At 40.8% G+C, this 13,631-nt stretch overlaps 1 protein-coding gene across 1 annotated transcript; it reads right to left on the reverse strand.

The window, feature by feature from the left end:
• Positions 1–4,235: 4,235 nt before the first annotated feature.
• Positions 4,236–12,066, reverse strand: LOC119570824. The gene is made up of 6 exons (XM_037918416.1): positions 12,060–12,066; positions 11,398–11,548; positions 11,211–11,250; positions 5,180–5,297; positions 4,961–5,050; positions 4,236–4,836 (listed from the first exon to the last, which is right to left on the reverse strand). The coding sequence occupies exons 1-6, from the start codon at positions 12,064–12,066 to the stop codon at positions 4,289–4,291; spliced, it is 954 nt and encodes a 317-aa protein (XP_037774344.1). The 3' UTR covers positions 4,236–4,288.
• Positions 12,067–13,631: the final 1,565 nt, after the last annotated feature.

Genomic DNA, 13,631 nt, shown 5'->3' on the forward strand with positions numbered 1-13,631 from the left:
GGTCAGTGTGAAGGTTAGCATGTGTAAGTGTGTATATATGAATATATATAAATATGATATATAAATATGAATATATGTATATAAATATGATATAAATAAGAATACACACACATATATATATATATATATATATATATATATATATATATATATATATATATATATATATATATATATATATCATATATATATATAATATATATATATATATATATATATATATATATATAATATGATATATATAATCTATTATATATTATATATATTATGCAAAACTAGCAGCACGACGAATGAATTTCACCAAGATTTTGAACGCGATTAAGGAGGGAATTTAACCAAGTGAAGGTTTATTTAGAATAGAGAAAATGATCCCGTTCTACAGTTCTAATTTGTTACAACAAGGTTTTAGTCATTACACAACACTATACTAGTTAATGGTTAAAAGCAAGATAAATGTGCTAGACATCTAAGGTCATGTAGCACTATAGTTAATGTTAGGGAAGGGTGGTTTGAGTTAGTGATTAGTTGTCTAAGCTGGGCAAAGGAATTGGTGAGTGAAAGGGTTAGAGTCAGGCGTGGTAAGGGGTTAGATTAGATGGAGGATATGTATGCGTTTGAGGAAAGAGAATAGGTTGTTGAAGCAGAAAGTGTGGGATTCTGTAAGGATGTCTGATAGGTTGGGAGGTCGGTGAAGGAGGATAGGTGGGGGAAAGCAGAGGTAAGTATGGACGAGACATAAAGGGAATGTGGGGAAGAGACAAAATGATAATTGAGGATTGGTATTCGATGTGTAAGAAAGGTCTCTTGAAGGCATACAATAGATGGATTATAAGAGGAAAGGATATGACGAAGGTCAGGTCTGTGGGAGCGGAAACCGCGAATATTCCAATGAAGGATAGTTATACTTTACTGATATAGATTGTAGCACGTTTTGGAGATTTTGAGGGGGAAGCAGCTAGAGGGTGGGATAAGGACCGAGAGGTCTGAGAATGGAGAGGTGTGGGAGTTGGTATTCTACTACTAGGAGGGGTATTAGAGACAGAGGGTCTGTGGAAGGGGATACTTGTGACATAAGGGATTCACGTGTGTATCAAGGAGGGAGTGGAAGGGATAGAGGGGATGGTGGGAGGGTTACATAAGGGATTCACGTGTGTATCCAGGAGGGATTTGAAAGGGAGGTGTGACAAGGTGTTTTCTGATTGATAAGTATGGATGAGACATAAAGGGAATGTGGGGAAGAGACAAAATGATAATTGGGGATTGGTATTGGAGGATGTGTAAGAAAGGTATCTTGAAGGCATACAATAGATGGATTATAAGAGGAAAGGATATGACGAAGGTCAGGTCTGTGGGAGCGGATACCGCGAATATTCCAATGAAGGATAGTTATACTTTACTGATATAGATTGTAGTACGTGTTGGGGATTTTGAGGGGGAAGCAGCTAGAGGGTGGGAAAAGGATTGAGAGGTCTGAGATGGGAGAGATGTGGGAGTTGGTGTTCTACTAGGAGGGGTATTAGGAGATGGAGGGTCTGAGGAAGGGGATACTTGTGACATAAGGGATTCACGTGTGTATCCAGGAGGGAGTGGAAGGGATAGAGGGGATGGTGGGAAGGTTAATGTGGGCGGGGTTGGGGTCGGGGGGGATGGGAAGTGTTGGGAGGGGGTTAGAGGATTGGGTGTAGGGGGATATCGTTAGGAGGAGGATGGATATCAGCAGTTACTTGGAGTGTGGAAGGAGCAGGAGTTGTAAGATTTGGAGGTTGAGTGTCAGTTTTCATTAGGTAATCTTGAATATTTTCATGGTTTCTTCTGAGGAGTTGGTTGGGGAGTTTTGGGGGATAAAGGATTTCTTGTGAGGGGGGAAGAGAGGACTGGTGTCTCAAGCATAGGAGCAAAGGAAGGTGGAGGTGATTGTGTGGTAGGGGAAGAGGGGGTGGAACGTTTGTTCTGTCTGTTACGGATAGTGCGAGGAGGGAGAGGGAAGGTGTTGGGGTTGTAGTGGTGATTGAAAATATCTGTAGTAGAGATTGGAGTGTCTGGATTTAGGATGGCAAAAGTGTTTTGACTGGGGAAGGTAGGAGGTAGAAGAGGGGGTTTAGATGTAGGGGGGTGGGTTTAGGAGAATTGGTAGAATGAGCAGTATTACTGGAGTAAGGAGTAAGAGAGAAACCACGTCGACGTGCTTCTTGTCTGGCTTCACGTAGTGTGAGTCCAAGTTTGAATCTGAGAGTTGCTACCTCAGACTCAAATTTGTAGGTGGGACAGCCACTATAAAATACATTATGGGGCCGCCACAGTTGGCACATGTGCGTGATTGTGCAGGGCAGTTAGATCGGGTATGGCCAGGTTGGGCACATAGTGGGCATCTGGCTGTGGAACGGCAATGTTTTGGCTGGGTGTCCTAGACGCCAACAGTTTTTGGCACTGACATGGAGGAGGTTGGTATGGACGAACAGGGAGGGGATTCTCCTCCTATGTAAACGTTTAAGGGAAGGTCATGTCTACGGAAGGTAATTTTGGCTATGTTAGTAGGTTTCTTTCGATGACCTCTGGGGGAATGGAGTAGCATTGCACTGATGTTGCATCATAGTCTGTGAGACAGGCAAGTAGATCTTCTCCACAATCTGACCAATCTTTGTCATAGATTGGGCAATTTGCTGGGGAGATTGAAACTGTTTCTGGTGCAAGTATTGGGTTGGATGGGTTCTGCAAGGATGGGGTTACCATATAGGTCTGTTAGTTTTGTTAATGCTATAGCTTGGTTTTCGGATGTTACTGTGACAAGACGGGAGCGGTCGGGTCGGCTACGGAAAGAGACTTTACCTACTTGTTTTTGGAGACATTGTTGGAAGAGAAGGGTGTTGTCAGAGTAGGGAGCTGTGGGAGGGATCATGAAAAATCGGTCCCATTTGGCTGCGCTGAAGAGGGTATTCAAAATTGTTGTAGAGATAGGGGTAGTCAAAGGGCGGGGGCGTGACGAAGATGGAGTAGTGTTAAGGGAGGTAGTGTTATGGAGAGGTGGGCAATAAGGCTGTAAGGTATTAATAAGGGAGGATGGGGTGGTTGATGTTGGAGGTTGTGGGGTAGAGGTGTTGAAGTTGAGCTTGCTGGAGAGTGGAAATGTTCCTTAAGAGTTGATTGTTGGCTACTGTACTAGTACGTATTGATGAGGGGGTAGTTATTGCAGCGTTCGGAGCCGTGGTCAAAGGAGAGCCTGGGGTCAGGGAATCAGGTGGGTTTACATCGTTGGGGCTATTTGATAAGGGGCAAGCCTCATTGCCCTAATAGTGGGGATAAGTTTTCATTACTGGCCATGGTAAGCCTGGATTATGTTGGGGATAAAAACAGTCCACCCCTCAGGGTCCCCTTGAGGGTAAGGGCTAGATAACTAAATCAGGGATACCGTGCCCATGGCTCCCTCGAGGCCGTTCAGGACTGGCACAAAGTCAGCCTTTCATCCTTTCAGCACGGCTCTCACACCTTAGGAGGTGGATAGCAGAAGGGTTTGGTGAAGGGACAGAAACGAAAGGTGGAAAGGAAAATAAAGACCATGCAAAATTAGTTGAGTCGAGGGCTGAGTCCCAAGGTTGGGGAGTTCCCCATCATTGGGTCCCAGTCCTCCGCCTCCTAAGCCCCCCCCCCCACAGACAACAACGGGCAAGGGATTGGGGGGGACAACACTATACTGTAAATCACTGTAAATGTAAACCATACCCTGCTCAGTCAGCGCATAATCACTTCTACATAACTAACCCTTACCCTGCCCTATAGTGTGACATCTATTAAACGCAACACCCTCACCATTTGCTTTGTAAACAGAAATTAATTTCGAACTCGTATTGTGGCTAGACCTTTTTTATCATGACACTACATATATATGGTGTGTGTGTGTGTGTGCTTGCGTGTGAAGCATATGTGCGTGTATGTGTATAAGCATAGACGGTATACATATGGAGAGATAATGCACGATAATTTCGTTGATAAATCCTGCTCATATGTAAGACTGTTATTATATTTCAGTATCATTTAACCTGCCGCTTTTCGATTTTCTCCTTTCCAGCCAACTTCTGAATGTACCCTTTCCATCACACAAAAAGTAGGCCTTACAAGGTTTAGAAAAAAAGGCCTGAACTGTAATATAAGTCCTCAATCACTATCATAAAATATCAACATTCCATATCGTAAAAGTATCAACATAAAATATCATTCGGCTGTGGAGAAGAAAGCAAAAATGTTCTCAGACTGGTTTATTGGAAGATTGAACTTCACAGTAGCTTGCGATTACTTAAACATGTTGGCTGATCTTCTGCAAAAGGGCATCCGTATCAACCTGCCCCTCCAGGATCCTTGATTTGGCTTCCTCTATTTTAGTCTGACTCTGTAATATATTTAATTGAGACTCGTCAATATTGGCCTGTCTCTCCAAGTTCCACAAATGGGTTTCCTCTATTTTTGCTTTTTTATCGTGAACCTTTAATTTGGCTTCATTTAACTCGGCCTGCCTCTCCAAGCATCTTAATTGGGCCTCTTCTATTTTGGATTGTCTTTTTAAGATCTGCAACTGAGCCTCCTCTATTCTGGCCTGTCTTTCTAGACTTTTCAACTGAGCATGTTCTATCCTGGCCTGTGTCTCCAACATCTTTAGCTGAGCCTGCCATAACTTGCTTTCCACTGGAGGAGAGACGATTCCCACTTTCGTATCAATATTAGTGTCGGTGGCAGCAAGTTCTTCATCGGCAGTAAAAGGTTGCACAGGAACTTCAGCAAAAGTCTGCTGGCCATCTTCAGAGTCCACTGACACACCAGCACGGAAGAGATGGCTGCCAATGATTCCTGCAAGAATACAAAAGACATGGCTATTAAAGCAAGCTCGTCAATGTCATTATGTCAAGGTTAGTGTTACACAGCCACGTTAGAATGTGTCTACCATTTTAGTTCAATATCTAAAATATCATACCATCAGTGTGAGGGAGATTGGCTTTATTTGCCAGGTCCTGACTTATCTCTTTATTCGGCCTGATCCCTGGTGCGTCCTGGGACCCGCATTCTTGTAGTATGCAAAATAAAAACACATGTCTATCAGTACATACTTGTCAGTGTTATTATGCAAAGGGTCGTGTCACACAGCCACATTGGTCATGTCTACTATATTTACTTCGATATCTAAACATCATACCATCAGTATGAAGAGGGAGTTTGGATTTATCTTCCAGCGCCTGACCCGATTCTACACTCAGCCTGATCCCATGTGCATCCTGGGACCGTGTTCTTGTAGAGCGCAGCGTTTCGTGGAACTGAAAAGGGATTCTATGAAAAGTCGAGTTTTCGTAATTTGGAATGATATTAACCAACCATACATTATATGCACGAGTGCAATAATTATTACATATAAAGATATTCCGCATTAAAAATTGAACGTATAGACTATGTTATGCAGTTGTGAAAATATACATTTACTATATCTACATTTACTGTATGAGAATCAATATTTATACTGTGTGGTTATGGATTGGTAATCTTGTTAAAACCAGCTATTTTATCAACAGAGTAATGATAGTGTGGCAGCTAAGAATGTTTTTCGCCTACAGCTGATGCGCATGCAATTGAAAAGAGGGACCTCTGATAGGTTCAAACCTTTTTGCCAGCGTACTCCGTTCTGCGACAAAATAATAAATAAATAAATAAACAAATAAATTGACAAAAGTAAACATCATCATAAGAGTCACAATACTGATATTTTTAATAAGAATAAAAGAGATTATGCTTGGTGTCCTTGCCATTGTTATTACGATAATCTATCCAGACTCGGGAAAGAAAAAGCAGGCAAGTTACCCTGGAATCGAAAGCAGAGGTCTTCATTTTTTTTTTCATTACGAACCAGTCTGAATTTGTGTTCTACCTTCACGACCCAGTATGTCTATTATATCGTAGCTTCCTCTAAACCCGATATCAGTTAACATGAGTGTGTGTGTGTGTGTGTGTGTGTGTGTGTGTGTGTGTGTGTGTGTGTGTGTGTGTGTGTGTGTGTGTGTGTGTGTGTGTGTGTGTGTGTGTGTGTGTGTGTGCGTGTGCGCGCACGCTTAAATGCACGCGCGCACACACACACATATACATATAAATCTTTTTATCATCATTATCATCATTAATATTCTTATGTGCCGACCCAATGAACAGTTGAAGTACTTCGAAGAACCCTGTTCGAGAGAAGAAATATGAAGTAAAAGAAAAAAAAGTAAATATATGTGTAAATGCAAGTGTTAAAATCAGAATATTAGAAAAAAGAAAAGACTTGGCGAAACAGAGAGCTCGAGATGCCAGATTAAGATGCCAGTTGTTCCTTTCTTAAGATTTGACACATTGAAGTTGTTTCAGAGCGTGCATTTACCTCCCCAATAGACGCCCAATGAATGCTGTTTGATGCCACAGTAAAGTATGATATCCTCTTAAAAATACAATAAATTTCTTCTCGTTACTGTACTGTAAGTGTAAAGAATTGAAAGAAAAGTTGTCTGGGCTCAAAATACATGACTTTACATCCTTAATTATTCATATACTTCACATCTTTAAATATTTTTTATATTACATGCAATTAACATTGTTTCGAGTATCCCTTCCATGTTTGTAATGGAATTAATCACTCTCTGGGCAGCGGGATTCGTATGATAAGTCTCTATGGGTAGATTCTTTTACCAGTTTTGTTATAGATTTGAGACACATCTTCCTTAGAGGAATAATTTATCAAATTAGAGCTGAGTGATTGATAATCTATTCGAAGGGTAATACCACACTGTTTACAAATGTTGAGATATATATAAACAATAGACTGACAGCATTTATTCGGACGCAGTGTTTACGATTCGAAATACCGCGGTTTATTCATAATTAGCAAAACAATAAATTATCACAAAAAAGGTAGGTCACTTGGCGACAGCTGCTGGAACATAAGCAACTGAATTGCTGCGTTGCGCGTGGCCACGGGACACATAGGTTATTGGCCACAGCTGTTCAATTCGGAACTATCTGTCCTTAATGATGATGAAGGCACTGAAGCGAGGGCTGCATTTTCACACCCACGGCACATACGCACGCGTAAACATTGCAACTAAATGCAAGAAAACCCCATGAGTTTGGAGTGTGGCGACGTAATTGCTCATCATCAACGTTGATTGGTTGCTACATGAACTGATAAGCATAGGGCGAATTATAAAAATTATAGAACACTTCATTTCACAGAAATCGCCCGAGTATTAACAATAACCTAATAGCATGCATGAACGCAGAAGATCCTATCTCTCCCTCCCTCTCCTTCCCTCTCCTTCCCTCTCCTTCCCTCTCCTTCCCTCTCCTTCCCTCTCCTTCCCTCTCCTTCCCTCTCTTTTCCTCTCTTTCCCTCTCTTTTCCTCTCTTTCCCTCTCTTTCCCTCTCCTTCCCTCTCCTTCCCTCTCCTTCCCTCTCCTTCCCTCTCCTTCCCTCTCCTTCCCTCTCTTTCCCTCTCTTTCCCTCTCTTTCCCTCTCTCTCCCTCTCTCTCCCTCTCTCTCCCTCCCTCTCCCTCTCTTTATCAGGGTGCTATCTATGAACCAAATACACCTACACTGATAAGACAGGCAGATCTGAATAGGGGAAACATACACACGGGCACAGTATAGCATAGTTTATTGTCCGCATATCACTAGCACACACACATTAAAAAAAATTTCATAGACACATATTCAATTCGCGCACGCACGCACGCGCGCACACACACACACACTTTGGTTCTCAAACGAGGTTATATTACATCAAATATGTTTGTTTTTCATAGAAATATTGACAGCACACATTTATATGTACACACACACACACACACACACACACACACACACACACACACACACACACACACACACACACACACACACACACATGTATAAACTTAATGAATTAGTATTCCTCTTTTGTACTGTCTTTATGGTACACACACACACACACCCCAAAAAAAAATGATATATATATATATATATACATATATATATATATATCATCATCATCATCAAGGGGCTAACGCCGACGGGGGCGCATGGCCGCATCCACCCTTCGCTTCCAGCCACGAGGATCCCTCGAGGCGAGTCTCCAGGCAGGCACACGGCCCATCTCTAATTCATCGCGACAGGTCTCATCGAGCTGCCCAAGCCATGATCTCCTAGGTCGTCCCACAGGTCTCCTCCACCCAGGGTTGTCTCGCAGAGAGACAACCTGGTGGGCAGGGTCGTCCACAGGGAGACGAGCTAGGTGGCCATATAGCCTGAGTTGGCGATCCCGGATTATGCAAGCAACAGGTCCCATGCCAGTCTCACGGTGTAACCGCCGGTTGGACACGCGGTCCTGCCAGCTGTACCCCATGATCCGGCGAAGGGACTTGTTACAAAAGGCATCAAGACGAGACTGGATAGCGTCCAGGTTCCGCTTCCAAAGAGCAAAACTGGCAGTATCAAGGTCTTGAAGACACGCAGCTTGGTCCTTCTGCATAGGTACCGACATCTCCAAACGCTCTTGTTGATCGAGTTCATGGCTCCTGTTGCCAGACCAATCCGTCTACTGACTTCCTGCTCTGACAACCCAGAGATATGGACTACGCTACCAAGGTATGTAAAACTTTCTGTAATTTCGTCTTCGCCGCAAGCATGGATCGACTGAACGGGTTCCCCTAACAGGCCCCCAAAGTCCTGAATCTTGGTCTTGGTCCAGGAGACCTCTAGGCCTAGGGGCTTCGCCTCATTGCTAAATGCATCAAGAGCCGCCACCAGTGACTCCAGGGACTCAGATAGGATGGCAACATCGTCGGCAAAGTCAAGGTCTGAGACCTTAATATTGCCTAGTGTTGCTCCACACTGAAATTTGGCTAGTAGCTCTACCCATTATCCAGTCCATACAGGTGTTGAAAAGTGTTGGTGCAAGGACGCAGCATTGCCTCACCCCTGAATTAAAAGGGAAGAAGTTCGACATACCCCCACCACACTTTACAGCACTTTCAGTACCAGTATAGAGGCTTGCTATCAGGCCAATAATCTGTGACGGAATTCCCCTGAGCCTCAGGATCTCCCATAGCGATTCCCGATGCACCGAGTCAAATGCCTTCTTGAGGTCGATGTAGGTTGCAAGCAACCCACGACCAAACTCAGGACGGCGTTCCACAATTACTCGAAGCGCTAGTATACGGTCTATCGTGGACTTGCCAGAGTAAATCCAGACTGCTCCGGTCTCTGATGCCTCAGTAGTGGTTGCGGATCCGTTTCAGAAGAATGTGGGCGAGAACCTTGGCTGGTATGCTGAGCAGTGTAATGCCACGGTAATATATATGTTTGTTGCCAATATTTCTATGAAAACAAGCATGTTTGATGTAATATAACCTCTTTTGAGAACCAAAGTGTGTGTGTGTGGTTATATCTAAATTATGTCATACAATATTTGTTCTAGGATTTTTTCCTTCTGAAAATATAGTTGAATGATGAACAAAATAATAAAATAAAAAAAAAATGGAGGATAATAAAGACCAATGAATGGATCGGTGAATATTGACTTGTTTATAACGAGCAATTCAATCAAAGGCGTAAAGAAAGAAAGCTAAATACACCACGTAAAGTTCTTTATATCCTGAAAGACAACTGCCTGGCACTATACTGTGTACCATGTTCCATAACACTATTTTGTCCATAAAAAAAATACGAATACCAATTCTAAAGAATTTTAAAGATTATACAGACAAACGGTCATTTCATCAAGGAATGTAAACACAGCTCACTTCAGACATTTTTTACGCCCTGGTGGATCAAAGTGAGAACCAGAGTACAATTAAGGCATGCCATCCACAAATACCATGGGAGCAGAAAGTAAAAAATAACAGTTCCTGCTTTTAAATCCCTGCTTATCAGTGCTATTGATCCCCTCCGCCCTGACGCACACACCAAAGAGGCTAATGGCGAGAGCTCTTACCCTGGTAATGCCATTTATACATATCATCTAAATATAGTACCGATATAATATAAACGTATATGTTTATATATACTCATATATTTATATATACGTGTATATTTATTGATTGACTGATTGATTTAGAAATATTTACATTTATATCAATATCGTATATATATTATACTTATAAAATATATGTATACTATATTTACATTTATTTATCTATCTATCTATCTATCTATCTATCTATCTATCTATCTATCTCTCTCTCTCTCTCTCTCTCTCTCTCTCTCTCTCTCTCTATATATATATATATATATATATATATATATATATATATATATATATAAATATATAAATATATAAATATATATTTATTTATATTCACATATATAAATAAATTTATATATTCATATATATAAATATATTTATATATTCATATATATAAAAAAAAAAAAAAAAAAAAAATATATATATATATATATATATATATATTATTATATTTCATATATATATAAATATTTTTATATACATAGACTTGCATATACATATATACATTTATATATACATATATATTTATATATATATTATATATATATCAACATACTATATATATATATATATATATATATATATATGTATAGACATTTATATATATATATATATATATATATAATATATATATATATATTTATTTATATACATTTATAATATATATATATATATATATATATATATATATATATATATATATATATTTATATTTTGTATATATATATTTACATATATTTATATATTTGTATATATATATTTATATATACATCTATATTTTTTACACATATTTATATATTATATATATATATAAATATACATATACATACATCATATATATTTATATACAAATATATATAATTTATATAGATATACAAATATATATTATATATACATATTTATCATCCATCATCAGGGGGCTAACGCCGACGGGGGCGCACGGCCGCATCCACCCTTCTCTTCCAGCCACGGGGGTCCCTCATGGCAAGTCTCCAGGCAGGCCCTCGGCCCATCTCTAGTTCCTCGCGACATGACTGGTCGAGCTGCCCAAGCCATGGCCTCCCAGGTCGTCCCAATGGCCTCCTCCACCTAGGATTGTCTCGCAAAGAGACAAAGGCGGGTCATCCAAAGGGAAACGAGCTAGTTTTCCATATAGCCTGAGGTGGCAGTCCCGAATATGCAAGTAACAGATCCATGCCAGTCTCACGGTGTAGCCGTCGGTTGGATACATGTCCTCCAACTGTACCCTATGATCCGGTATAGGGACTTGTTACAAAAAGGGATCAAGACGAGACTCGAAGGCACAAGATAGAGTCTAGGTTTCACTTCATAAGCAAAACTGTAGTATCAAGGCCTTGAAGAAACGTAGTTTGGTCTTCTGCAGAGGTACCGACATTTCCAACTGTTGTTGTTGATCAAGTTCATGTTTCCTGCCACCAGTGCCAATCCATCTACTGAATTCTTGGTCTGATGGCTCAGAGACATCGACTACACTACCAAGGTATGCAAAGCTCTCTGTGACAATATCCTCACAGCAAGCATAAACTGAGTTAACAGACCCCTAAAGTCCTGAATCTTGGTCTTGGTCCTCATTGCTAAATGCATCAAGAGCCACCAGTGACTCCAGAGATTTAGATAGATAACAGCATTGGCAAAGCCAAGGTCTGTGACCTTGATATTTGCCCAGTGTTGCTCCACACTGATTTTCGTTAGTAGCTTTCCCTTCCAAGGTGTTAAAAGTGTTGGTGCAAAGACACAGCTTTGCCTCAGGCCACCTCCACACTTTACAGCATTTTCAGTACCAGTATATAGGCTTGCTATTAGGCCAGTAATCCCTCTCTCTCATAGTGATTCTCAATGCACTGAGTCTAATGATTTCTTGAGGTCAGTGTAGGCTGTGAGCAGCCACGACCAAACTCATGACAGCATTCCACAATGACTCGAAGCACTAGGATATGGTCTACTGTGGACTTGCCAGGAGTGAATCCAGACTGCTCTGGTCTCTTTTGCCTTAGTAGGTGGTCGTGGATCCGTTTCAGAAGAATGTGGCAAAAACCTTGCATGGTATACTGAGCAGTGTGATGCCACAAAAGTTACTACAGTCCCAATGATCCCCTTTCCCCTTCAGAAAGGGAATGCCCCTCAACAGTCAGGGGGAATGGCCGTGAAGACTGTATGCAAGCCCTGTGCCATAGGTTCGACCCCTACCCTTAGTAGTTCAGCAGGGATATCACATATACCCAAAACTTTCCCAACCATCAGCTTAGAAATCCCCATACTATCCCCAGTTAGGGTTGGAGGTTCCTCAATAATGGGTGGGTCTAGCACAGGTATTGCAATACCACTTGCATCCAACTAATTGCTCAAAATACTCAGCCCAATGTTCACAAACCTCAACATGAATGACTGTCCATCCAGGGAGTGGTGTATCATCTGCAAGGAGGTTTAGAGTTCTTTTTGTCAGGGTTTGGTAGGTAAAACAAAGGTCATTTCCCAAAAAATAGCCTTCAACCTCCTCAGAAAGGGTTCCCTGATAAACTGTTCCTTGTCCTTTTCAGAAGATCTGACCCCTACGCCCAAAGGGAACACACTATTCCTACTCCCATTTACCCAATCCTAAAACATGCTTCTGTGGCCCCCAAATGTCTCGGAGATCCCTTGGCGTTTGCCAAATGGATCCCCCTGCTTCAATGTTTCTTGTTGAAGTACTTCCACAAGCAACTGGTCTGTCAGGTTTTAAAGTTTTGTAAAACCGATCATTACTGCTGTGGAAAACTTTTTGGTAACCCCCCCCCCCCCCCCCCTAATCGTCGAGTGAAAAACCTTAGAGGGCTACTGCAGGGGCGAGGAGTTTTTAAATGGCCCCGTAGGAAGTGCCACAACCGCCTAGGCATACTACAGAACTCGGCATCTGGTAAAACCCCCATTCTGAAACGAAATGTGTTGGGGCGTGATACTGGAGCCAAAAATCCCATCCTGGGACCTAGCAAAGTCCCCGAGAAAAGGCTGTTCTCACTGTTGGATGGGTCCCAAACCAAAGGGGACTGTAAAATTTTTAGCAGCTCGATCACAGCCGAACCCTACGAAGTCGCCCCCAAAAAATGCGAATGCCTCACCAGAGACAAATGTCTGCCACAGATGTGGTTTTTCATAAACGTTTTTTTTTCACATCAAGTTTTCGAACATCATAGGAGTGTCAAGCAATAAAAAATGAAGCCAAAAGCATGCTTCAGCTCAATGCCTAATTGTCATAAATGGTGTTACCTCTGCTACCGAGGGTTTAATTCATGGAGAGGGTTGACTACTCCCTGGGGGTAATAAACCCTTGCAGCGGCCCGACCCTTAGTCGTGTACTGCCCGAGCGCAGGGGGGAAAGCATTTTCAATTTTTAAAATACATATATTTCTATAAAATATATTTTTATATACTTCCTATATATTCAAAAATAAACAATATATATATTATATATATATATATAATATATATATTTAAAAAATATATAATATAAATATATATATATATATAAAATATTATTTATATATATATATAAAATTTTATAATATATATATTATATATATATATATATAATATAATATATTATATTGATTATTTTTAATATATAGGAAGT

The sequence above is a fragment of the Penaeus monodon genome, unplaced genomic scaffold, assembly GCF_015228065.2.
Source record: "Penaeus monodon isolate SGIC_2016 unplaced genomic scaffold, NSTDA_Pmon_1 PmonScaffold_4045, whole genome shotgun sequence".
Classification (NCBI taxonomy): domain Eukaryota; kingdom Metazoa; phylum Arthropoda; class Malacostraca; order Decapoda; family Penaeidae; genus Penaeus; species Penaeus monodon.

Bases quoted from the DNA above. Each gene is read 5' to 3' on its own strand.
- LOC119570824 (XM_037918416.1), bottom strand. The intron at 11,251-11,397 runs GTCGGTACCTCT...ACCGGATCATAG, and splicing joins CAACAACAACAGTTGGAAAT to GGTACAGTTGGAGGACATGT. The intron at 4,837-4,960 runs GTATGATATTTT...GTATTCTTGCAG, and splicing joins CAATCTCCCTCACACTGATG to GAATCATTGGCAGCCATCTC.